Source organism: Osmerus eperlanus, chromosome 2 (assembly GCF_963692335.1).
Source record: "Osmerus eperlanus chromosome 2, fOsmEpe2.1, whole genome shotgun sequence".
Classification (NCBI taxonomy): domain Eukaryota; kingdom Metazoa; phylum Chordata; class Actinopteri; order Osmeriformes; family Osmeridae; genus Osmerus; species Osmerus eperlanus.
The window spans coordinates 5,068,311-5,094,220 of NC_085019.1; the positions used below are offsets into that span (position 1 = coordinate 5,068,311).

Below are 25,910 nucleotides of genomic sequence, written 5' to 3' on the forward strand. Positions count from 1 at the left end.
CCTTGGCACACATTTCACTTAACCTCTCTCTCCTTCTTCGCAGCCGGCCCTTGGTTCGTGCTGCCTCCCCCACTTAACAGTGTGATCGTGAGATGCGGACAGAAGGAGGAGAGAGGACGGAAGGAAAGAGTTGGGAGTGAGGGGAGGAGGTAGAAAAAGTGGGAAGCAACCCCTGTTGTGGCCCATTATATGGTCAAATTTTTAAGAACATAGTGTATGTATTAAGGTCTTTCTGCATTTCCCAACAATTTCTTTTTTTTAGCAATCCCTCGAGCCGGTCTGTTTTCAGTTGGAAGTATCTTTTGCTGGTCCTTGTGGTCTGGTATCATGGGACAGATTTTTGGATTTGTTATGCGTTTTTCTGTGCTCTGTCTGAAATATCCACCCCGGACAAAAAGAACTGTGCTCACAATATAATGTATTACACCGACATGATAAATCCACATTTTTAAAACCTACATGAGATTTAAATGTCAGTAATCATTTCACAAAAATGCATTAGTCCTTGACTATCATTTGTTCTTACTTTAATCCGAAAGAAAATGGGATTTATCAAAACGATGGACTTGGCACTGCTCATTGTAATCTGACACTGTTTTAAAGCCCTTGAAGTATGCCATTGTTCAGCTTTCCCTCCTGCCCCTCTCAATGTACTAATCCCATTTCCACGCTCTAATGCTGAAATCCCCAGTGGAGATCTATATGAAGGGACCTGGACCTGATCGGCCACACAGGATCAATATCTATTTACCCTGTGCCCCCTCAATGGCAACAGCTCCCATCAAAGTATTGTACGAGTTCTCGTCTAAAACACTTGAGAGGAAGTGGATGTTTAGGAAGTTGAGGGGGGGCCTCAATGTGACTGGTCTATTGGGGGTTGGTCGTGGTGGAGAGGCAGGTGCTAGGCCCTGGAAGGCCCTCAGATCTCATCACTCTTTCATTAAGTAGGCATTTCAACCATCACGGTGACTGTGCACAAAGAATGGGGCTTTTCTTCCGGCTCCTGTGAGCTCTGATGAGAGAAAAAGAGGAAAGGTGGTAGGAGAGAGGGAGAGAGAGAGAGAGAGGGAGGGAGAGAGAGAGAGAGAGAGAAAGGGAGAGAGAGAAAGAGAGAGAGATAGAGAGGAGGGGTTGGTTGGACAATAACATGTCATGAAACCTGTGTGAGACCCAGTGATGTGCCTCATCACAGAGTGCTATTTATAAATGACAGACATAGTACTTTGCTCTAATTTTGTTGTGCCGTATGCAGGTTAAACAAATGAATCAGGCTGTGGAGCAAGTATCTATGTGTAACTCCAGTGTACATGTCTTGATTTACGTAATGAGGATGAATCTCTGAAGATTTTGAGGAAGTGGGGGGAAGCTGCTATGCCTGTTTTCAGGAGGAAATGAACAGTTGTTGTGTTATCCTTTAAGAGTAGTTAAACCAGTGGGAGAGAGTTGAGGTTTAGCTTTTCCATTGCGTGGGAAACAACACACAGGTCCTTTGATGGGAGGTGTTTCAGTGTTGTGGAGAGGAGAGGAGCGAGAGGCTGACATCATAGGAAACGGCTGAGTGTTCTTTTGATGTGTCGCCGTGCCACAGACCTGCTAGAGCTGTCTGCCCGTCTGCCAGGCTGAGTCAGCACAGCGCACCAGACACTTCCATTACCAAGACAAATAGACATAGAGAGAGACAGAGAGACAGAGAGACAGACAATACAGACAGACAATACAGACAGACAATACAGACAGATAGACAGATAGACAGATATAGATATATAGATAGATATTTTAATCATATCCATATAAAAGCTTTCTCTGTACATCATCTGTTTGTTGTCCAGACCCCTGGCAAGGAACTTCAGAGCATTGTTGCTCCTACAAAGACCTAGCCATTTGATGTCATGAAATGTATTTAGCACAGGGATAATAAGGCATTGTTATTGAGCCCTAATGACAGGTTAGAGTGAAAGGCCAGGAGAGTGACCTGCAGAGCTCACACAGGACCATTCCCTCCCAGCATGTCATTGTCATTTAAACTGCTTAGAGGTCATTTCACCTGGAGGCATGGAAGGTGACTTCATTCACTCATCAGAGTTCAATATTGGAGGGGAGACTTTGCTAGGTTTGTTATTGGGGTAGCCTGAAAGGTGAATTATAGTGTGAGGCTCAACAATCTCCACAATTACAAAAAAACGTTTTTTAACAAAGTAAATGACCTAATATTTATTATGAAAGTTAAACATTGCACAGTTTGAATCCCTAAAGTGTATAGGTACTACGACAGAAAATGTAAGCTTTTCAAATGATTTGAAATGATTGATGCCTAAAATTTTTGTATTCTATTTTTTGTTCTTTGAAATGATCAATGGACAAATGATTTGCTTAGATTTCCGTCTTGAAATGACAATGTGCTTCCTAAACTGCCTCAAGTGAAATCCATCTGATCCTAACCCAGAGAGGACAGCTGTGCTGTTTCCAGCGTTGGCTCAGCGAGTCCCGGACGGTTCCTCTCTCCAGACGTTCTGGCAGAGCAACTGAAAGCAGCAGTGGTCCTGCATGGCAGGGAGGTGTGAACGAGGGAGGGAGGGGACGCTCAGCCCATCCTTCTGAAGGTGTCAGGGCCTTGATAAGTCCTGTTTAAACGTTAGCCTCAGCAAAATGTCATGTGTCAACAGCTGCCCGTGCCCAAAGCGCTCTGATCTACCTTGGGCAAACAACACGGCAGCCCATCAGTCAGGGAGGGGTCCTGATGGGGTCCTGACAGGCTGCCGGGGAACTATCCCCTTCCTCAACCTGAAGCCAGCGGGGTTTGGAATACGACAAATAGTTGCACGTCGGAAAGGCAAACAAGCGAGAGCAGGCGGAAGGGGAGTTCAAGTGATCCGAATGAGGCAGCATCTCCATGCCCCCTCCTGCTCCAAGACCCCCCCCACCCCCCCCGCCCCACCACCGCCACCATCGCCCCCCACCACCACCACCCCTCATCCGCCCTTCCTCCTTCCCCTCTTTCCCCTCCCGTCTGCTATGCCCAGCTGGCGCTCCCCGGGGGAAAGTATCAGGCAGGTGTGATGGCCGTACTCCCTGGTCCCGGCCCACCTCTGCCTCCTCTACCTCTGCCACATCATCGATCACCGGAGGAATTCCTCTCGTTCTTCGCGGGGCGACGACCAGGTAAGTCAAACAAGCCGATGGCCCGACCTCTTTCACCACAGTGGGCCACCGCTGCTACAGTACACACCCATCTCAGCACATTCATGGAGCCTCTCTGCATATTCTGGAGTAGACTGCCTAGTCATGGTTCACCAGAGGTTCTGGAACCTACAATCGCAATGAGATCAGGTCAAATAGTTTGGACAGGCTAGAGGTGATGCTTACTGTTTAAGGTACCGTAAAACAGTCACAAAAAGTGTTACAAAAAAGTCATTGGATTGAATAATATATATTATACATTGATATACAGATTTAGGCGAAGTGGCCAGTATGTAAAGAGGATTTATAGGTCCTTTGATTATAGACATGTTTCAACAGTATTCACCATGATTTCAACTAGGTGGAGACAAAAGGTTTGTAAACGGCTCTAAACAGACACTGGTATGATTCCTACTGTACATCCAAACACCCCCCACACACAAGCACACCTTTCCATACATGCGCAACAAAAAAAACACTTTCAAAAAGAGAGTCGGTTAGCTCAAACATTTGCAGTGGAATCCGAGAGAGCAAAGAGAGGTGGAAGACATGATTTAGCAGTTTACTCCTAGTGTTTGCCCCCAATTTTTAACGCTGTGGCTCGAAGTCAAGCTGAGAAGTTTCCCAAGGCCTTCTGTGTCTACAGACGGGCACCCCTCACACCGTCAGGGCCTGGGTGTCTATGTCCCCCTGGCCCACCAACACTACCCTAGACCTGGTTTGAGATTTGAAGGACGCACATACACATGCACACACGCACACACATGCACAGACACGCACACACATGCACACAGACACACACTCTAGTCAGGACCCAGACCCTCTCAGAGAAACGCATACTGTACAAGCCCACCGCACCAAAACACAAATACACTGTGTGTGCGTAGTGCCTTGATGTCAACCTCTGCATCCTCGCTCACAGATCAACACATAAACACACACTACACATAAACACAAACTGTGTGTGTGCACAGTGCCCCCCCCCCTTCCTTCCTCCCTCCCTCCCCCCCCCCCCCCTCAGAAGTCTCAGAGTTGTTTGAAACCTAAGCAAGGACACTGAGACAGAATCAGTATCCTTGTTGTCCTAGCAACTGGAGAGCAGGGTACAGAGTTCACGTGATCCTATTTTCTCAATATCATGTGTAGAAAGTAGCCTCGCTCTGTATCCACTAAGCCACTTCCATTGCCTTCAAGCAAAGGCAATACTGAGGTATCATTTTAGCCAGACTTTGACTGTTGAAATAATGTTGACATGGACTGCACAGTACACGTGAACCACAAGCACCACAACCCAGGAATTAGATACACCTCTTAAAAAGTGGAGGGAAATTGCCCAAGGTTCTCGGTCAGGTATTAGAGTAATGTTACCTTGATGAGTTATAAAATCAGGATAATTATACCTTCTAACTGCCGATGAAACAAAAACAACCTAACCCACAGTTTATCCAATTCCCCCTGTCTCCCCAACATGCATTTTGGGGGTATAGCGTTTCTGTGGCTTATGTCATCCAGCTGCAAGTAGGGGGCGAGTGAGGCTTGACAGAGGGCATGCTCGACTGACTCTGGGTCCAGTCAGCCAATAAGAGTGAGAGAGAGGAGTAATTACAGGTACAGCTGACAGGCCAATCAGGCTGATTATAATGAAAATGCCGGGTGATGACCCCCTGGAGTTCTGAGATATGAAGGAGAATACTTACTGGCACATTAGCCTAGTTTGGATTCAACTTCAGAGGTCCATTGCAGCCACGCAATAAGGTGTATATATGCATGTTTCAAAAATATAATTAGAACCTTATTTTGAACGCATGATATATGAATCCCTTCTATCTTAGAGACTAAAATACATCTTAATTGTATTATTTTCCCCCACCTTACCTTGGAACAATATATAGATCATAATAACTGTGTTTGTATTATTGTTATTATTGTTAATGTTTGATCAACGTTATCAGTTATTAGCTATCATCATTGTTGTAATTATTTCAATAACAATAATTATAACAATTAACAATTAAATTATGCATGAAAGCAGTTATAATTGCTGATGTTGTTGTCACTGTTGTTGTTAATAATATTATATGCACTTATAATATTATTATTATTATTATTACATGTTCTGATTAGCAGATAGATGTTACGGAGGTAGAAGGTATAAGACAGAAATAAAGAAATACAATTAAGCCTATATAAAATCGATAGTGCATTTAATTATATTAGATTTAATGAAATATGGAACTACAAAATAGATAACTCCGAACCTATATCGGAATTTGGAACTTCATATTCGGATTAAGTTTCTAAAATTAAATAGTAAGATTAGTGAGCAAGCTCTACAAAGAAGCCTTTGTCGCGACTCACACAAGAGTTGGAACGCGCCCAGAAAGGTAGATTTTACTGCTGGCGACACATTTGTTTCGTTTCCGTTTGTGATGAAAATAAAATGGTTTGATTTTAGATGTAGGAGTCAGAACATTTTCGATAGAGTAAAGTTGTTTAATAATTTTGGGATGTGATCATGATACATATTCTACCTCTACCACTTCAAACTGTAATACATTATTATATCATCATCTATTTCACTTAAATATGATTAAAACAGTTAATAATATTTGAAATGAAAAGCAAATTAATAACAGAAATACTTGATATGATTATCTATCTGTCTATCTGTCTATCTATCTATCTATCTATCTATCTATCTATATATTTATCTATCATCTAATGGAATCATTGAATGGAATGCATTGGCGAAAGAGGGAAAGAGATAAAGAGAGAAAAAAAATGAAACGGAAAGATGCAGACAGAGATTCAAGGCATTTTGCTTCTGTACCATACTTTTAGTTTGCTTGTAAAGCCCGTGACAATATGCATGTATTGTCTGACATTCATAAGGTTTTGTTTGCCTCAATTATCTGTTCTATTCATATTTTAAAGGATCTTGTACACATTTTATTTAAAATGTTTGGGATACTTTTATTTGTAACTAGTCTTCACAATAACATGTCGTCCTGCATTACACGTAACTAATAAATATAGATAACCAGACTATATGCTCAAATATGTTTCGATTGTGTATTTGCTTATTTTATAGCCTACACATGATTGTTTATCAAGATATATTTATTTCCCTACATTGTGAAAGGCAGCACACCACACGTGCAGTAAGTTTCTGGACTGCTGTCTCCCCCTATTGGTAAGCCTGGAATTGGTAGGCACTCCTGCTTCACGCTGCACTCTCCAGTCTGAAACCCCTATTTCATCTTATTTCACAAAGACATCCATACTGTGTGTTTCTTGACATTTATCATGAAGCCACCCCGGTCTGACAACAGGCCGACTAGCCACAAAACGTACAAGTAAACGTTTCTATTTATTCTATATTTTGTTTTGTGGGGAAAAAATGACAACTAGTTCTATACAACATGCACAGTGAATATATAGAGAAGAAATTGTCGTTTTGAAATAATTGATAATGAATGTCTTGGTCTTGAATATGTTATGAAGTATATCGTCTATACTCCAAACCTGACCCCTTCTGTAAATGGCAGTTTTTCTTTTCTTCCATCCCCTGCCTGTCCTTGGCATATCTAAATAATAATGAATTTTTAGACTGTTTATAATAAACCAACTAATAAAATGTAAAGTTAATGAGGTATGTTTAGCCTATACCTATTCGGTGTAATTAAGAGGTGAATCTCACTGTTGTTGAGTAGGCCTACTCGAATTTCGTCTCCGCCTCCTAGAATTTCATCCAATCACTTTCTTCGTCTCCTTTATAAATGGAGCCTTCGCTTCAGACTTCTCAGTAATCTTGAACAGCGGGCACTTTCTGCAAAACTTGCCTATATATTGTCATTTAATATTTTTGCAAAACATTCTTTCGTCCGCAGTGTCCACTTTTCGTATTTGCTTGTAGCTCGCACAAAAACGATTGAAGGAGACTTGAAAGGACTTTAGCTACATTCTGACAGATTGCTCTGGTGGAGTGAAATTTGTCAATCAATTTGCGCGACTCCTCGACAACTCTAGCCTTTGGTTACAACTGAGGGATTCTAAAACCTGAAAAGAACGGAATTTTCTTCCCAAGAGATATTCATTTCAACTTGCTGTTCGCAAATTATTTCGCATGAATCTACTCGACCCCTACCTGAAGATGACAGACGAACAGGAGAAGTGTCTCTCTGACGCTCCAAGCCCAAGCATGTCCGACGATTCGGCTGGTTCGCCCTGTCCATCAGGGTCCGGCTCTGACACCGAGAACACCCGGCCGTCAGATAACCATCTTCTGTGCCCAGATGGACCTCTCGGAAAGGAGGAGGGAGACAAGTTCCCCGTTTGTATCAGAGATGCGGTCTCGCAGGTGCTAAAGGGCTACGACTGGACCCTGGTGCCCATGCCAGTCCGCGTAAACGGCTCCAGCAAAAGCAAGCCACATGTCAAGAGACCCATGAATGCTTTTATGGTGTGGGCTCAAGCCGCTCGTAGGAAACTGGCAGACCAATATCCGCATCTTCACAACGCAGAACTCAGCAAAACTCTCGGGAAACTCTGGAGGTAGGTTTATTCCTCATCACTTTCACGCACGGCCGCAGTTGCGTTATCATAGCACAGTCATAACGATTGCTTTTGTGTTTGTGTGCATTACCATTTGTGTTATTGAAGCAGTAACGTGTTTACGGTATAAGTAACATTAGGCTTCTCTTCATGTTAATTTTCACCATGCATTATTTGTCCACGAGTAAATACTAATAATTATTTAATGTAGCTAATTTCAAAGCTTGTTTCAATGCAATCTCCGCAGAAACATGGAAATTAATATTTGCACGTTTTCGTTGTGATTTTCAGATTGCTTAACGAAGGAGAGAAGCGTCCATTCGTGGAAGAGGCTGAGCGTTTGCGAGTTCAGCATAAGAAAGACCATCCTGATTATAAGTATCAGCCAAGACGTAGAAAATCAGTCAAGAACGGACAGAGCGAGTCTGAGGACGGGGAGCAAACCCACATCTCTCCCAATGCCATCTTCAAGGCGCTTCAACAGGCTGATTCTCCTGCTTCTAGCATGGGCGAAGTGCATTCCCCTGGCGAACATTCAGGTAAAGAACATTTTTTTACTAGTTTACTCTGGAAAAGATGATGATAAATGCTAATTTGTGAAGTAAAGATAAATGTTTTGACAATTTAATTTTTAAGTTTCTCTTGGCTTGACGTTTTCGCATTTTAGAAGCCACACTGAACAGACACCTGTAAATGATTAGTGTTTTTACAAGCCATCATGCAAATATACCACCTGTCTTTACACCAGCACTTATCTCTTCCTCTTCAGAAACTCTTGTGAACATACTGTATTATGTCACCAGTCACTGTTGCAGGGAAACTCATAAATCTTTATTGGAACCCTGTTTAATATCTTGTGGACATAGTGAAATAAAAAAGTTGTCTTGCTTCCCTCTTTAGGTCAGTCTCAGGGACCGCCAACGCCACCCACCACCCCTAAAACGGACCTTCCCAGTGGCAAAGCCGACCTGAAGAGAGAGGGTCGCCCAATGCAAGATGGCACCGGCCGCCAGCTCAACATCGATTTCAGGGATGTGGATATTGGTGAGCTGAGCAGTGACGTGATCTCCAACATCGAGGCCTTCGACGTCAACGAGTTTGACCAGTACCTGCCCCCGCACGGCCACCCGGGGGGGCCTTCTGGAGCTCAGGCCGGCTACACAGGCAGCTACGGCATCAGCAGCTCCTCCGCCAGCCAGGCAGCCAGTGCAGCGGTCCACGGCTGGATGTCCAAGCAGCAGCAGCAGCAGCAGCACTCTCTGACCACCCTGGGTGCGGGCGGGGATCAGGCCCAGGCCCAGGGCCAGCAGAGAACCACCCAGATCAAGACGGAGCAGCTGAGCCCCAGCCACTACAGCGAGCAGCAGCAGGGTTCCCCCCAGCACGCGGCCTACGGCTCCTTCAACCTGCAGCACTACAGCGCCGCCTCCTACCCCTCCATCACCCGGGCGCAGTATGACTATTCAGACCACCAGGGCGGCGCCAACTCCTACTACAGCCACGCCGCCAGCCAGGGCTCCGGCATCTACTCCACCTTCAGCTACATGAGCCCCAGCCAGAGGCCCATGTACACCCCTATCGCTGACCCCACGGGGGTGCCCTCCGTTCCCCAGACCCACAGTCCACAGCACTGGGAGCAGCAGCCTGTCTACACACAGCTGTCCAGGCCCTGAGAGCCACAGCTAGGGCTTCCCCCCCCAGCACAGACTGATCCAGCCCTCCTCCACACCACCCAGAGACTTGCTCCCACCCCGTGGCCTACAGCCACCATGCCACATTACCCTTCACCACCAACAGAGAAACATGACAAGGACTTTTTATAGTACTGAAAATATATGAATATATATATCTTTGGAATGGCTCACGACAGTGCCTTTTTTTTTTAATGCTTGGAGTTGTGATTATATTTTTTTTAGATATAATGTAAAGAAACTCTTCTGAAAAGATCCTCCGTGAGGACATATTGGTCATGAATATTTTAGTATGTACTGTGTATGTGTTCTGCTCTTTGGTTCGTCGTCATCTTTACAGGGGATTTATACATTTATAATGAGGAAGAGTGCAGCAGGATAAAGTCCTATGAAGCCTTACTACTTCTCACTGATGTATTTTTGTACAGGAAGTCAGAACGTCCCTTGACCCGACACTGCCGTCTTATAACACATTTCTGCTTTGATCCTCTGTACTGTACATATTTTATTGTAAGAATTGAGCAAAGTTGGTTCAAATAGTTTTAGAGGGCCCAGCTGTGTCCCAAGATATGACAGTCCATATGTGAGTTAGGCAGATGAATATAATTTGTTGTTGTCGCTTTAGCACATTAGCTCAAGTTGTTGTGTTGGAGATGCCATAGCAGGTGCCATGTAGATCTATCAGGGGCCTTACTATGTAGCTAGATGTGACTGAGCAATGTATCTATTCATCTGAGTATTGCCTTCATACCATTGGTGCCTGTTGCCAGAGTGGAGAAAGATAGCTCTGTATGCTAACGTTGCCGTGTAGAAGCCACAGCTGAGTTCTCACTTCCTGCTTGGGGAGCTACAGGAAGTGCCCTTTGACCTGAGTCTCTCCTGCAGGTCTCGGCTGAGTCTGCCGTAACCTTTCTCATTCCAACAGCCCCTTCCAGTTCTTAACCCTCTTAATTTATTCCTTAGCATTAATTTTATTTGAAAATAATTACTATTTGCAATTTATCTTTTAATTCAGCAGCAACTAATTGAAATGAAAAGGTTTTCTGCATAAGGTTTTGCTGTCTTATGTGGTACAAATTGTAAGCATTTTGTTTATTTATCAATTGTAAATGTTTCGGTTTAAATGTTCCTTTTTTGATCTAGTTATGTACAGATTACTTATTATGATGAACTTGATCTTAAATCTCTAAAAAATAAACTGGAAGTTTTTATTTTCATTCTAACAAATATGGATTAATGGCTATTGAAAGTTGTGGCTGCATTATAAAGACTTTTATTCTATAGAATCACCAGCATACTTTTTTGTTTTTGAAAAAAAGTTGTTATTTTGTTTTCCTATTCAATATCTTAGTTCACATGTTGACATGGTCTTAATGCAAATGAATTATTGTTTCCATAGGTAAAACATGCCATTGTCTTAAAAGAAGCTTATCTTTTGTATTATATTGTTTGCAATAAAAAGAAAACATATCGAAAATAACTGTTATTGACTGGTCCCCTTTATCTATTATTTTTTAAAGGGACGGTAGCATGATATGAACTAGAACACTCAATCATGTAAATGCCAGAACAGTTGGGTTTCCTCATTCTCCTGCAACACTTTATGAAGGAAGTTAACATACACTGAAGGAAAACAGTAAGAAGGAGACGTCATTTACTGACTTTAAATCACTGAGGCTCTGGTCTGTGGCTGTTATTCAAAGGCACCAAGTGTATAGAACACACAGACCGACAAATCCACAAGGTTCCTGTTTTAATTTAAAACTAAATTCAAAGCTAAATTCGAAAACAATGTTCATGGAAGCTTATGTCTGTTGTAAAAGAGCTAAACAGTTCTGATTAGCCTTTCATTTAAAATCCTGCACGGCAAAGCTATGCTGCAACTGAAGCTATATGACATACATTTGGTCTCACTCACAAGACTCAAAAGCCAGACTGAGATCAAACTTGTACTCGCTAATACCACATGCGGGCCGACTTGTGGTGTGTGGACTGTTGGCTAGCTTCTGGCTTCTCAGACAATGAGGTCACAGGGCCATCGTTGCTACGGCCTATTGAGATGATGTATGTCCACACCCTCCACAGGCCTGTATACCCCACTGCTAACAGCAACAAACTGCCTATAAATGTTGTTTATTCATTACCGGCCAATGCAAAAAGGAATAGAGTTGGCCTCGATAAATCAGAGACAATGTAAACATAATCAGGGCCCAAGTATGGGAACAGAGTCTTCATGTTGAAAGCTGAAGCAGAGTCTCAGATGACATCTCTGTCCTCACATCAACTGGACTAAAACCATTCTCTACCACCCACCGCTGCACCTCATCACACTGGAGCTAATGGACGCCTCGTCTACAAAACCACCACATCCACCATAGACTGTTGGTGTCGATCCAGCGTCAGGACTACATGACCAGATCTTGAACTCATACTTAAACACCACACCAACTAGGTGAAAACACTTTTGTGGTCTGAAAACAGGATTCAAGAACCAAATTACCTCAAGTTAATGTGTGTGGAAAATGTCCAACTCTACTAAAACGGGACCAATGGCACTCTCATCCTACTTTATGAGTCATGCCATGGCTGTGTGAGAGAGCTAATTAGCGTTAGCAACCTTTTTATGGTCTAGCTATGATGACTCAGCTTTCTTTCGATCAGGTCAGTGTGTGGATGTCAAAGGTCCCAACAATCCTCATTGGATTCCCCTGAAGTAAGGGGGGGGGGGGGGCGGAGGGGGTTCCCCTAACTGAAAAAATCATGGGGAAGGACTTCTTTGACAGACTTATCTGGAAAGATGTGTGCAATTTATCAGTGGTATTTTCTGTACTGCTGACTGGTGCATGTGTTATGCTGTGTGTTGAGTTCTGCTATGTAGTTTCTAACACCGTAGGCTGATAGACATGATAATAACCAGTGAAACAGTAAAATGCCATTGTTGAAAGCCTAGAGCTTTGGCCATCACAGAAAGTGACAGAAGATATTCTTCCAAGCCACAGGTAGTATGTATGTAAACAAAAGCATCATACACAGTTTGTCTGATAGCTGCGGTCTACTGTACAAGGGTAGGACAGCGATCTGTCTGCTTGTGGCATGAGCCTGTAGTGTTGTGCTGCGGTAACTTGGGATGGGGTAGCAGACAGACCCTCCACTCCCCCTAACCCCCCTTACACCACCCCCCCACCCTAGACCATGACAGGGAAGGCTGCAGGCTGTGGGCTCCCCTTCCATGTAGACCCCCTGAGACGCATCAATCACTGCCTCTGCAGTGGCCCAGACCTGGAGCAGGGCAGCAGGGAAGCGGAGGTGGAGGGGGCTGAAGGGCCAAAGGGCGAGGGGAGACCGGAGACCAGGGCCACAGGAGAGGGAAGAAGGAGGGTCGACAGTGGGGGAGCCTTTAGGGAAGAGAAGGGTGGAGGGAAGACACTAAGCCAGATAACGAGGTAGTTGTGTTGGAAGCTCCACAAGTATTCTTGCATCGCTTTCTGGACAATCGTTCCAGTCCTTTCCTTCAAAACAGGAGCCGGCGAGAATAAGTGAGACTAGACACCCATCATCCAGCAAGTCTGAGGAAACTATCAGCCCACTCATGCACTCTGGATGTGTATGAAACAGGATCCCTCACAGGCATGCAGAAATGTGCTCCATCATCCCCAGCTGCTGAGGAGGAAGAGATGGGGCTGACGGTCAGTCAGAGCTGGGCAGGACTCTCTCTCCAGTCTGAAATTCAGCCAGGGGGTGACGAGGACCACTTTCATTGGATTTCATCAGATTAGTGCGTCATGTGTCATCGGTGACAACGAGGCAAGGCTCCACCCGGAAATAAGATCAACAGCAAGGCTTTCCCTACTTAGCATGTGTGACTCATCGTCAGGGCAGTGCCATGGACATGTGCAGCCTCACCCAGTTAAAGACCGAGGGAGGGAAGAAGACAGGGGGGGGGAGGGGAGGAGAAAAAGAAAGGGTAGAGGAGGGAAGAGAGGGGGGAGGAGGGGAGGAAAGTTGAGGGAGGGCGCAAACCGAAACCATGGCAAGGCAAACATCTCATCAAATGCAGCTGGTCAAATGGAACTGATCATCCTAAAGGCTTACAGTGCACTGTAGTTATCCAACTGACATGTCTTCATCAATCAGTTCTAAGATATACACTACACCATTGTTGCACAATTTACAATTGGACATATTGGTCTTCAGTGTTTCTTAACTTTCTTAAAAGAAGTTGACAAACAGAACGAATGAAAAAGTCCCTCCACATGGCCCAGCTTAACCGTGGCTCAGATTGCCATGGTGGCAACTGTGTCCATCCAGTTAAACGTTTGTGTGTGTGTGTGTGTCTGCGAGTGTATGTGGAAGTGTGAGTAGGCTACGTGTGAGCATGTGTGCGTATGTGTATAAGCATGCGAGTGTGTGTGTGCGTGAGCACGTGTGTATGTGTGTAAGCGTGTGTGTGTGTGTGTGTGTGAGCATGTGTGCATATGTGCCGTCAGACTGACCCCCTCCAAACAGCAGGAGCGGGCTGATGAATGTTCTTGAGGAGGATCGGAAACAAGACCAAATTTTTCTCTTTCTCAGACAGGGCCCTCCATGGGCAATTTTCCCAGGACGACCCCATTATTATTCCACAGAGACGTCTGCCCCCGCAGAACCCGATGGGTGGTCTCTGGGAGGGCAAAAGGAAGAGGAAAAGAAAAAGGAGAAAAATCACCCTTGGAAACTGGACCACAGTAAAATAGAAAACAAAGTAAAATGGGGACAAAACAAAGTACAGACAAACAAGGCCGTGCACATATTGAGAGAGCTGTGTACCTTGGTGCAGGGTGATAAATTAGATGTGTGTGTGTGTTTGTGTGTTGCGTGTAAGCATTTGTGTGTGTGTGTGAATGCACGTTCTACATGTGTGTATGCCTACATGTGTACAACTGAAAATGCTGAGGTTCAAATAGGGAACATCCTATTCCATTTTTGTTTTGAAGTGCCCTGTGTTCCATATTCATTACATTGCGACGGATGTCGACAACAGGAACTTGGATCTTCGCAATGAATAACACACTCCTCGAGGCTAACACAGTACCCTAACGGTTTTGTATTTTTTTTTTATTCCAGCCGCTACTTTGTCCTCACACATTTATCCAGTTATGACCTTACTTACAGTGTGTCATTGTTTTGGACTTGTTCATATCACACATAACATCCCACTCAACAGCATAGTGCAGTCCACATTGTACTCCAGTGTTAACATGTATCCTTCAGGCCATAGCTATGGAGCCAGCGCTAGCAGTTTGGACTGCTTACAAGTACAGTTTGAATTGACCCCCTCTCTGAGTTCCTTCTCAATAGCCCACTCCATTAAACCCTGGCTAAAAAAAAAACCCACAGCCAGCCAGGGAAGGGAACTCCTGCTAAATCAAGCTGATGGACTCGTCCTCAAAGCCTGGGCACATAACAGGCCAGTACTGGGCGGCCAGGGTGGGGGTGGGATCTGTGAGTCGGGGGTTGTCCATGTCCATGGTAACGACACCCTGGAGGTAAAGACTGCTTGTTGTCTGCCTTGCGATGTGGGAGTTCACGGACTGCAGGCTGGCTACCTCCAGACCTATGTGTTGCTGGCCATCCTGTGTGTCAGGCCAAAATAAGTCGAATCATAAGACCTGTAACTGAACCGGTTAAACGCGGTCAACGGTCAAATTCCGCTCGGAGACTTCCTGCGTGTTTCAGGAAGTGGGACTTTGGCCCTGTCTTGTGCCACCCCACGAGGGCATCAGGCTGGGTGGACTGCCAGGCGACCTGGCTGGGCCAGCTGGTCCTCTGGGTCCCATGTCGAGCTCCTTCCCTTTGTCTGACCATGTGGAAGAAAGCTGGCACCGGTCCCAGGTCAGCGGAACCAAATGATATTACCATAATCCCATTAAGTGTGTCTGAGGCCTCAGGAGCCCCAGATGAGTGTGAGAGGAAGCTGGGTGAGGGGGGGCGAGAGAGGTGGAGGGAGCACTCTGCGACCACGGCACACACAGCAGACTGCACGCTGGGTGAGAGAGGTGGAGGGAGCACTCTGCGACCACGGCACACACAGCAGACTGCACGGGCCATCACGTCACTGTCCGTCCAGCGCTCCGTGTCTCCAGGGATGGCTATCTGGAAGAAACGAAGAGATAGAAAAGCAGATGGTATTGTGCTGTACGGTAGCCTAGTTGGGATTTGGGTTGACCCAGTTCTACATGTTCTTCCGAAAGCAAGGGTTTCATTTGAGTGCGCTGTGAGATTATTACTGATAGGGGAGATTTACGATTGGCATGGAAATAATACCGAACTTAGTAATAAAAGCATGAAAATGCCTAATGGGCACAGGAACTAACTGTAATTCAGGCCAGAAGCTGGTTAGATGGCTAGAGCAGGTTAGCATGTACTGTATAAGCCTTCATACAGTCAAGGAAATTTATCATCCTTAGATCCTTATAATCCCATTATTGTTCTGCACAGGATTCCTTACAACAACAATCGAGATTTTTCCATCCATCTTTCCATTTGTTTCCAATTAGACTTAGAAGAGAGAGAGTTCCATACTATAATCCTTCCACATGAATTGCAGTTAGTCTCTGCTAACTCCTGTCATTACCCTGTAAATCTCTCTCGACATATCCATTTACCAAGCATGTCCCCATTGGACACAGCGTATTTGTGTTGTGTTGAACCACAAAGGGAGCAAAAAAACGATATCACCCTTGTATGAGATTTGATATGGGTGTAAACTGAGGTCCTGGATCTGATCCTGGAGGCGTGGACTGAGGGGCAATGTACTAAGCAAGTTTATTTAATAGACAGACAGGCTTCTCTGTCACAAAAGAAGAGAGAACAATGAATGAAACAAAATGTTCCGAGGTGTCTCGCTAACCTGTTCCCTGCAGATGAACTGTTCAATGACTGCATCAAGCCTTTTAGTGTTTTTAATTTGTATTTATTGTGGTACTGTGTTTTAGTGTAAAACGATCCAGATAAAATATCGATTTGAAGCAAAAAAGATTCTTCTTCCTTGGGATAACAGAAAAAACATTCAACGAAAGAAAATGGCTGAATTGAAGTTTCTCTGATTGGGGAGAGGTGGGTTTGATCAAGCAGTAAGGGCAAGCTGTGTGTGCGTTTGTGCTGTTTCTCTCAGGCAACCAGGCAGTATAGTGGAGCAGACTAATGCTAAGAGACCCAGTGGCATTGTCAGCTAGTATTTCTTTACTCATTGAGCCTCCAACATGTCTTGTTTTCCCAGTTCCTGTGTCTCTCTGTTCTGTATAGACGCCTCCCCGACAGGCACAATCCCTTGTCCAAATAAGTTAATACCTCAACCAAAATGTCAATGTAAAGTTCAGGGCCAGATGCAGATTCCTTAGTGAACATTCTCTAGCATGGCAGTAAACCAATTAATTACACACACTGGGATTGCCATTCTCATGGAAACACACAAACATTTAGAGAGGGGTATGTGTGTGTGTGTGTTTGACTTCGAGATTAACAGGTACAGAACATTCAGTTGGCTAACCTCGCACTATGGCTTAGAGGCAAATGGTCAGAACGCAAATGCACGCTGTGGAAACATCAGCTCTGATTGTCTTTTCGTTGGATGCCACCATGACTCCTCTGCCTCTGTACTGTGAAAAACACTGCCTTCTCTCCTCTGTCTCTCTCTCTCTCTCTCTCTCTCTCTCTCTCTCTCTCTCTCTCTCTCTCTCTCTCTCTCTCTCTCTCTCTCTCTCTCTCTCTCTCTCTCTCTCTCTCTCTCTCTCTCTCTCTCTCTCTCTCTCACAGACACACACACACACAGCTAGCAGATGCTCTCTTGTTGATACACTTTACGAGTGTGTGTGTGTTTCCCTGAGTGTTTATTTGAAACCATTGGTTGTTTTGTTTGGAGTTTGATTTCACACCCCTGTGGTCTTCCTCACCATCCCATTTCTACTCGTCCTCCGCTAGTTTGTCCTGCCTCTACTCCTCCTCCTCTTCCTCCTCCTCCACAGTGAACCTTGACCTCACTCCAACATATGTGCCTTGACATGGTTCGTCTCTGTGGCCTCCTCCTCTGGGGAAAGGGCTAAATGAAATATGGACAGAAAGCCAGCGGTCAATAGGGTCTTCACCAGCCTCATTTCCTCCACGCTGGCCTCAGCCAGGGACCGGTGGAGAGGCCCTGGCCCAGCTCTGACAATCCAGGAAGAGACAGACACCAGAAGAGCCATACGTAACAGGAAGATAAATGTCACTTCACTGTAACATGCAGGACCTTGACTCATGTTGACTGAGGAGGGTAATAAGAAGTAGTTATGTGCTCTCTGTGGAGACTTGCCTGTGGATCATGGTGAGTTTTCCTCGTTGAGCTGCTCCTACTGCAGGAGGGGACGGGGACGGGCGGGGGGGACTGAGCAGTGCTGGTTCTCTCTGATTACAGCATCTATCAAATGAAACCTCAGAGGATCTGAATGCATGATTCCGAAGTATGTGTTTCTATAATAGATGCCCCGTGTTGCTCAGTTGATGTCGTTCTATGGTCTCTTTCTCTCCCTTTCTTTCTCTTTCTTTCTTTCTTTATTTCTTTCTCATTCTCGTTCTCCCTCCATTTCTCCCCCCCCCCCCCCCACCGCCTCTCTCTGCCTCCTTATAATGCATGCAGCGTCTTTAGTGCAGTGAGTAATGTGCAGGGCTGGGGGTGGTGGTTATGGCGGCTTGCTCTACAGCGCGCCCTATTATTTTCTCTCCAGGCAGCCTAGTGCTTTCCAACTACCTCCGAAACATCAGCACTTTTTCACAGCCTTATCTCCCGCACAGGGGAACATTCAGAAACCAACCACAGTGGGGCTCTTGTCCAGAACCTTTCATGTGGCTCTAATTTTAGAGAAGAACATTTGTTTTTACAGAGGACCCATTCCTTTGAGACGGTTTTATCTGTTTGATGGTCGCATATCTTGTGCAATGGGTCACTCTTCCATCTCAGTATGGTACTGTTTCGTGTCAGGACTTTTTTTTTTTTTATCTTGAAGTGTTTCCTGGCAGGGATATTGTTCTGTGAACCCCTTCCTGGTGCCCCAGCTACTGCCTGGGGCACAGCAAACATGGAATTAACATCAAGTCCCAGAATGCTTTGCAGCAGCAGCTGGGGGGAACAGGTGTTGCAAGCACATGCTCAGGGTGACGGAGTCTGCCACATGTTGAATACATAAAACCACCGTTTCTCTGCCTGTCTGGGCCAGGGTGGGAAAAGGGGGGAAGGAGAGAGAGAGAAAAGAAAGAGTTAGGATTCTGGCCTGGAGGTCCTGTAAGAGGCTATGTCCATGTCAGATGATAATAAGTCAGGGGACAAGCGCAGTACATCTGGAGAAAGACACAGTGGATAGAGTGACTGATGCCAGCTAAGTGTCTGACAGGTATCATTGAGACACACAGTTTAATCTCTATTTTTACAGCAGGGTTTTCAGAAAAAGGAATTCAGCCAAAAAGAGACCTCCAGAACCCAACCTGCCAGCCACTGATTATTCCATTGACTTATTCTTTCTTTCAGTCTCTCACTTTCTCCTTCTCTGACCCTCTCAAAGTATGTCTGTCTCTCTCTCCCCTTCTCTCTCTCTCTCTCTCTCTCTCTCTCTCTCTCTCTCTCTCTCTCTCTCTCTCTCTCTCTCTCTCTCTCTCTCTCTCTCTCTCTCTCTCTCTCTCTCTCTCTCTCTCTCTCTCTCACTCTGTCTCTCTCTCGCTAGTGAGGTGAATTTTTGCATCCTGCTGTGAAATTCCAGGAGGACGTCAGGAAGAGGAGCATGAGGAGGAGGTTAGGGCCTGTACAGAATGTGCCATGGGGACCCGAAGCAGTGGCAGAAGATCAGACTCTGCCATCATCGTGTAGTCTGTCTCTCTCACTGGAGGGGAAACCCCGTCCGAGAAAACAACAGTTAAACGTATTTTTTTTTGTGATGACATAATACAGGGAGTAATCTATTTCATTATGGGTGTATGGCTTCACACCAGCCAGTCCCTGTAGTTGTCTCCCAGCGGGTGAGAAGCAAACCTTGCAAGAGTATGCCTGCTTGCCAGACCATTGCCACGCATTGCCATGGCGACAGAGCCGGCCGGCGTTCTTGGGCCTCACAGCTCGAAGGCAGCCAATCGGAGAGCGCGAAGCAGTTCTCCGACCCTGGGAAAACTCAAGCCTCTTCCTGACTGATGAGGACTGTGAAAACTTCGGAATTCCGTCCCTGACGTGTCAACAAACATCACAGCGTAGGTTCAGCTACGCGAGCACTCATGTGTAAAGATCCAGCGGGCCTGTTCCACACCTTGTTAAGGTTTTCTCCTTCCTCCTCTGCCTTGCTGGTAGACCCCATCGGCCCCATGTCGACCCCCTCCTCCCCCAGTCCTGCCCTGGCCCTTTGGACTGAGCCGCTGACCCCAAAGTTCTGAGGACCACTCGGAATTTCTCCCCAAACAATTGCAACAGGCCTGACCAAATCTGGCCTCCAGATCTTTTCCCCCTCTTTCTCCACACGCTTTCTCGGCTCGAAGCTCTTCTTTATTTGTTGTCCAACAAATGGACGTGTTACGAGTGCCTGGCCCTGACGGTGAACGTCATCAACACCCTGAGCTGTGTGGTACACAACTTGGCTGCCCAAGGGTTCAAATCAAACAGCTCTCACATCTCTGTGCGCTCGCAGTCAGAAGGGAAGAGAGAGCAGACCTTTAACACGGGCGAAACCTAATCCACAAAACACCTGAGTCATAATGAACATAACCAAAAACACATAGGCAGGAAAAACTGTTATTGCTACAAAGTAAACAGTTTGGAAAATAAGTCTAAATGTTTACATCCCTATTTTGCGAAAAAGCGTGGCTTTTTTGTCCGATTATTTAAGTGCTACCTGGTCCTAAAGGAAAGCTTAGGACCTGATGTTGGTGCCTGCTCGTTCCACAGTGACCATGAGAACAGAATCTGGTGCAAGATCCAGGAACGCACTGTTGCATATCAATGGCCCACACGAAGAGAGAGAGCATGAAAGAGGGAGAGAAAGAGCGACAACAAAAAGGGAGGAATAAAAGGGCCCCCACTGCCTGGCCGACACACACACACACACACACACACACACACACACACACTTGCAGAGCAGTGAAATATGACAGCCCCACGGTGAAGGAGGTGGGGGTGAGGGAAGCCATATTGTAACAATCTTATTCTGTGGTCATTAATCGTATCCTGCTGTTCCAGCCTCCCCGACTGTGTATGCTGAGCGTATGTCAAACACATTTCCCCTCTCTCGGCGGGCCCGCTCCCAGCCAGCTCTGCTCCCGCACAAAGACTCCGACCCTGAGAGCTCCCGAAGGCAGACAGGCCACATGATCTTCCCCTGGCCCTGGCTCCAGCAGCAATACACGGGCTGAGGCAGAGGCTGGGTCAGGCAGAGCCAACGGAGATAGAGGCAGAAGCACAGGCTGGGACGGTGTCAAGGACGGGGACGGGGAGAAAAGGTAGGGCAGAGTCAGGGACAGGGCCAGAGACCCTAAGCAGGAAAAATAGGAACATCTTGACCAATCAAAAAGGTCTTGATTGGTCAACTGATTGACATCATTATACATATGTAGTAGAAGCGAGCAAGGCATGAAAAAAGACGTGAAGAAAGGTATAAAATCAAATGGTGATGATGAGACAGGTATGCTACCTTACGTATGCTAGGCTAGGCTACAATACGTATGGAAAATCGAATAAACACATAACATTGCCTACCTAAAAAAAAATCAAATTCTGTGTCAAGGAATTCTGTGGCATTCTGGCCAATGTATAAAATACAAATACGGACTTTGTTAAAAGCAAAATGGTATGTCGCGACGTCACCTCACTGTCAGACACTTTGTTGTAATTTTGGCCTCTAAGCAGTAGCCAGTAGATCAGTTTGGTGCTGGCAGAGTGGAAGAGGCAGTACCGAGTGCCAGAATGAGCCCAAAGCTCCACAGTGGGCAGCAAGGGTATTCATGTTAAGGGTTGGATATCTGAACTTTAACCCAGGAGTACCTGAAGGCATTCATGCTCATGTGCACTACTCCTGCTGTACTGCACACTGACAATGCAGGCTAATCCGATACTGGACTTTTAACTGGGTTAAAGATTATATACAGCATGTGTCGAGCATAGCTGTTGCCAGGGGTTGCTCATGACTAGCTGATAAATGACGGGGGCTGTTATGGTATCGATTGGTCATTTTGTTTCTTATCTACTTTCTCAACAAAGCCTTGACATTCCACACTGACTTGAACCCAGTGCTTCGGCTAAAATGTATCTTCATTAGATTTTCAGCTCCACCAGCGCACAGTTTCAATGTTATTGTGTGCTGATTTCTAGGACAGGAGAACTCATCTTGGATGTCAGAGTCATTGGGTCACCCATATGACCTCTGTATGTTGCCCAGCTCTGGAAAAAAAAACGATTCAGTGAAGGGGTTCCGGAGGGGGAAACTTTCTCAGGCCTTTGGAAGTTTGTAGCACCACAGATAGGCTCTCTACAGACACGTACTGGGCATTTGGCAAGAGACATGGATCTTTCTCTCTCCCTCTCTCCCTCTCTCCCTCTCTCCTCTCTACCCCTCCATCCCTCCCTCATTCACCCCCGGCCCTCTGCCCGCAGTGAGCTTTCTCATTAGGGCAGCGATGATATAACCTCTTCTGTTTCAGCAGCTAGCTTCATTCGTCACGGTGAGTGACAGCTGACTGACGGGTGCCAGGCCGGGCGGGGCGCGGGGGGGGGGGGGGGGGCCAGGAGGGAGCTCTCTTAGCAGCGGCGCCGGGAACAAAACGACAGGATCAGCACTTTCTTTTCTTTTACGTGAACGGAAAACCGGGAGTTTTTCTTTTTGTTTTTCTCTCCTTGATCTCACAGGGAATAGGTGAATATGGGTGGTATGTTGAGTCAAAGCGTGGGATACCCCTGGCACGCCACAGTGACCTTCCCCTCGGGTGACTTCCACTGCTTACACTGCCACATCTTTGGCCCAGCTGGTCCTCTTTCACAGGAGCTACCAAAACAAACGCACCTCGAGACCTGAGACCTCAACACCAGCCCGCAATCCAAACACACGACTGAGCTGCGCCCGAGGAAGGAGAAGAATATATGGCTGCGGATAACACTATAATCAGACAGTGACGTCAACACGCACACACACACACACACGCGCACACACTCCGAAATCCCTCCAACAGCACTTGATGTGATCTGATTAGTCCTTCTCTGGATGACAGGTGGGGGGTGAGGGGGTGGTGGATGTCCTGACAGAGCCCCTTGACCCGCGATCCGACCGTGAGGATCGCCCATCAAAGCAGACAGGAGGAGGTGATTGATTGGCCTTTCTCTGCAGGGTTGGTAGGGTATCCTGGAGAGCCAGGCCCATCCATCAGAGCGCCCAGACCCAGAAGGAGCTGCTTCCAGATGGGCAGCATTGTTCCCGGGCCACCCTGACAGGCCTGGAGGACTCGTGGACATCACAGCCCTGCTGACAGTACCCCAAAGCAGACGGGAGGAGGTCTGCATCTGTGTCTGGGTTCTAGTCCCCGTCTGTCAGCAGGTCACTGGAACGCACGCACCACCCCTCCACCCCGACCTCAACCGCAACACCCCACAGCCGTTGCACAAGCAAACCGCTCTGCACGAGCACCCTGGTCGACAGCCCGCAAAGCCGATGTGGCCCAGGGCGAGTGTCTGGAGCACTAGCGGAGACCGGGAGAACAAGATCCAGACAGCTGAGATGGGCAGGGGCATCGATGGGGCCTGGGAGGGAGAGGGGGCGGTGGAGGGAGGGAGGGGAGGGGTCTGGCAGGGTCCCTGTGTCTTTCCAGAGCGCAGGCGGTGAAGCCCGATGGTGGCGCGAGGCCTAATTGCACGGTCCTAACCGAGGATAATGAGTTAATCCCCCCCCCATCCTCCCCCCCCCCCCCCACCCACACACACCCACACGCAAACACGTCCGGTCATCCATGAGCAGCGGCAGGTCGCCCAGAGCAGTAATTACGCTGCAGCTCGTTAGCCGAGAGAGAGGGGAGCTGGACAAGGTGGGAGGCAGAGCACCATCTCCTCCACCTAACACTCCAGCTCTGACGTCCGTCCGCGGCCCCCGCGCACTGGGGGTCAGCTCGACGGAGGGAACGGAGAGATCCAGCACTGGAGCCCACACCCACCCAGGGACGGCCAGGCCCACGCAGGAGCCAGGGAGCGGGACTGGGAGGACCCCCAAGCTGCCTGCCAGACCCTGGGCCCTGTTGAAAGATCCGGGGTTGTTTGAGGGGTGAGGGGAGGGGGAGAGGGAGTATGACCCCCCCCCCTCCCCCCCGGACGGTCTGTGGTAGACGTCATGCTGGTTGGCTCTGGGATGATCTCTTCCACATGGGCCTGGAGATGGTCAGCTTGTGTTTACAGGAGCTGGTCCCCAGAACGTGTCCTGTAGGGGTGGCTACGCCCATCGCTCAGGACCCCCCCCCCCCCCCCCCCCACACACACACACACACCCACCACACATGCACACCCACACAAAACCAACCCCCTCTGTAGTGCACAGTGGCACCACGCAGACCAGTTCCATTAGCCAAGAAAACGACTTGATCACACGTACACACACGCACACACACACACACATATACACACACACAGTCCTATAGATTACACCCGTCATATTTTCATAATCGGTGCAGGCAACTCAAGTCACGGCCGAGTCAACACATTTGCCTGGCAGCCCATGAAGAGGCCTGATTGTGAGGGCCACATTTCAAAAGGATATCTGCTATGTTTGCCTCACTTAAATTGGAGACTTTTGGGGCCGTTGCTGCAGAGTGGCACCTTTAGGGAATCGGAGCCTCTTTGACAGCACCGTACTGGGAGAAGGTGTCAGGTAGAATTAACATTGCAGCTTTCAGCTAGTAACTGTCAGCCCTGGGTTTGGCTCGCAAACAGCTCACCATGGTCCAAATCTCCTCGTTACTCACAGCTACTTGTGAAAGTGCCGGGCCGTGTTTAACCCTATTGGGCAATGATACTTTATTACAGACTCCCCCCCCCCCCCCACCACACAAACACACACACACACACGTCAAATTGAAGAGAGGTAAATAGAAGATTGAGTAAGATAGACCCTCCTGAAATGAGAAGATCTGCCATCTGTAAATTTGACTGAGCTCATTTCCCACGTCTCGCTCGTCGTGGCGAGCTTATCGTCTGATCTGAGAAGTGGGGTGAGGGCTCCTGGGGTCTCCCGCCGTGTCCGCAAGCAGGAAGAAACCCTAGAACCACCCCCCTCCTCTCCTCCTCTCCTCTCTCCTCCTCCTCGATAGCTTCTCCTCTATTAAAAACATCAATTCTCCCTGAGAGTATAAACCAAAGCTGGGATGTTTGGACAAGGGCTTTTCTCTCTATTGCCTACTTAAATAATCACTTCCCTCCTGGAATGAAAACAGATCCATTAGAGGACACTGGTATGTCTCTCTCCTGCCGCGGTGCCCCTCTGTTCCTGGGAGTTCAGGGCCGGGCTGAGGCGCTGGGCGCTGGGCTAGGCCGGCCGCTCAGCCCTGGCTGTTGACTCAGACCTGGAAGTGTAAGATGAACCGGGTCTGGTCCCTGCAGAGACGGACCTCGCCCCGGGCTAATGGCATCCAGCCCCTGACATTCTTTAAAGGTCTTTGGTTATTAAGGAAAACAAACAGGACCATCCAACTCACTCACACGCTGCACTAACTATACCGTTCCTGCCGGCGGTATCATGGGCTGCTGAAACGTCCCCTGATAGAAATGAAATCAGGTTATGGTAATCCGGTGAGTGTGATTGATGTTTTAACCCAGCGTGTGTGTAGGGAGGGACAGCCGGGGATATGGAGGGAGACAGGGCAGACAGCGTGAGAGTGGGAGAAACGTGTGTGTGTGTGTGCGTGTGTTTGGAGGGGAGGGGGTGTGCCTGCTTGTCTTACAGGCTTCATTTTTCCAACTGCACTCTGATGGCAGGCGTCAACACACACACACACACCATGGAATGAGGTCCTGGTAGATAGCAATGCACACACACACACACATGCAGGGCTGGCAATCTAGGCTGAGGTCCCGACCTTTGAGATCCCACTGGGGGAAGGGGGGATGGTGGGTCGTCATCCCATTAGAGAGAGCCCACGCACACCGTTTCCCCCGCTCCTACCAACCCACCCCTCCCCCCTCTCCCGCTCCTCCCCCGGCTCTCATCCGCCGCCCCGCCACACACCATTGCCCTGCTAAACGCTGACAATTGGTGACAAATGGACTGCACAGCACTCCGTGTGACAGTTGCCCTGGGAGACGGTGGTCGACGAGGGGGCGGAGGTGGGTGTCGAGTGGAGAGTGGAGGCAGGGGAGCACCGAGGCGCCTGGCACAGGTGGCTGAAAATCAATACAGATCCGGCCTCTGATTGGAGCTGACAGGGTTGGAGAATCGGAGTGTGGGAATCCATGGAGTGCCGCACGGCCCCATG

The 25,910-nt window shown here is 47.4% G+C and overlaps 1 protein-coding gene and 1 long non-coding RNA gene across 4 annotated transcripts; one reads left to right on the forward strand and one right to left on the reverse strand.

The window, feature by feature from the left end:
• The first annotated feature begins 6,995 nt into the window (after positions 1-6,995).
• LOC134008457 (transcription factor Sox-9-A-like) lies at positions 6,996-10,903 on the forward strand. 2 transcript variants are annotated; one of them, XM_062447854.1, is made up of 4 exons: positions 6,996-7,533; positions 7,573-7,731; positions 8,023-8,270; positions 8,632-10,903. In XM_062447854.1, the coding sequence occupies exons 1-4, from the start codon at positions 7,304-7,306 to the stop codon at positions 9,402-9,404; spliced, it is 1,410 nt and encodes a 469-aa protein (XP_062303838.1). In that variant the 5' UTR covers positions 6,996-7,303; the 3' UTR covers positions 9,405-10,903. The 2 variants fall into 2 exon arrangements, with proteins under 2 accessions (XP_062303838.1, XP_062303831.1); XM_062447847.1 differs by having other exon boundaries at positions 6,996-7,731.
• A 3,593-nt stretch (positions 10,904-14,496) lies between these two features.
• Positions 14,497-17,597, reverse strand: LOC134037554 (uncharacterized). Of its 2 annotated transcripts, none has more exons than XR_009932541.1 (2): positions 17,354-17,597; positions 14,497-15,554 (listed from the first exon to the last, which is right to left on the reverse strand). It is a non-coding gene; the product is annotated as an uncharacterized LOC134037554 (long non-coding RNA). The 2 variants fall into 2 exon arrangements; XR_009932540.1 differs by having other exon boundaries at positions 17,336-17,597.
• Positions 17,598-25,910: the final 8,313 nt, after the last annotated feature.

What these genes read in the sequence shown, in the direction of transcription:
- LOC134008457 (XM_062447847.1), top strand. Translation starts at nt 7,304, where the DNA reads ATGAATCTACTCGACCCCTACCTGAAGATGACAGACGAACAGGAGAAG. An exon ending in ACTCTCGGGAAACTCTGGAG is followed by an intron (nt 7,732 to 8,022) that starts GTAGGTTTATTC and finishes TGTGATTTTCAG; the next exon opens with ATTGCTTAACGAAGGAGAGA. An exon ending in TTCCCCTGGCGAACATTCAG is followed by an intron (nt 8,271 to 8,631) that starts GTAAAGAACATT and finishes TTCCCTCTTTAG; the next exon opens with GTCAGTCTCAGGGACCGCCA.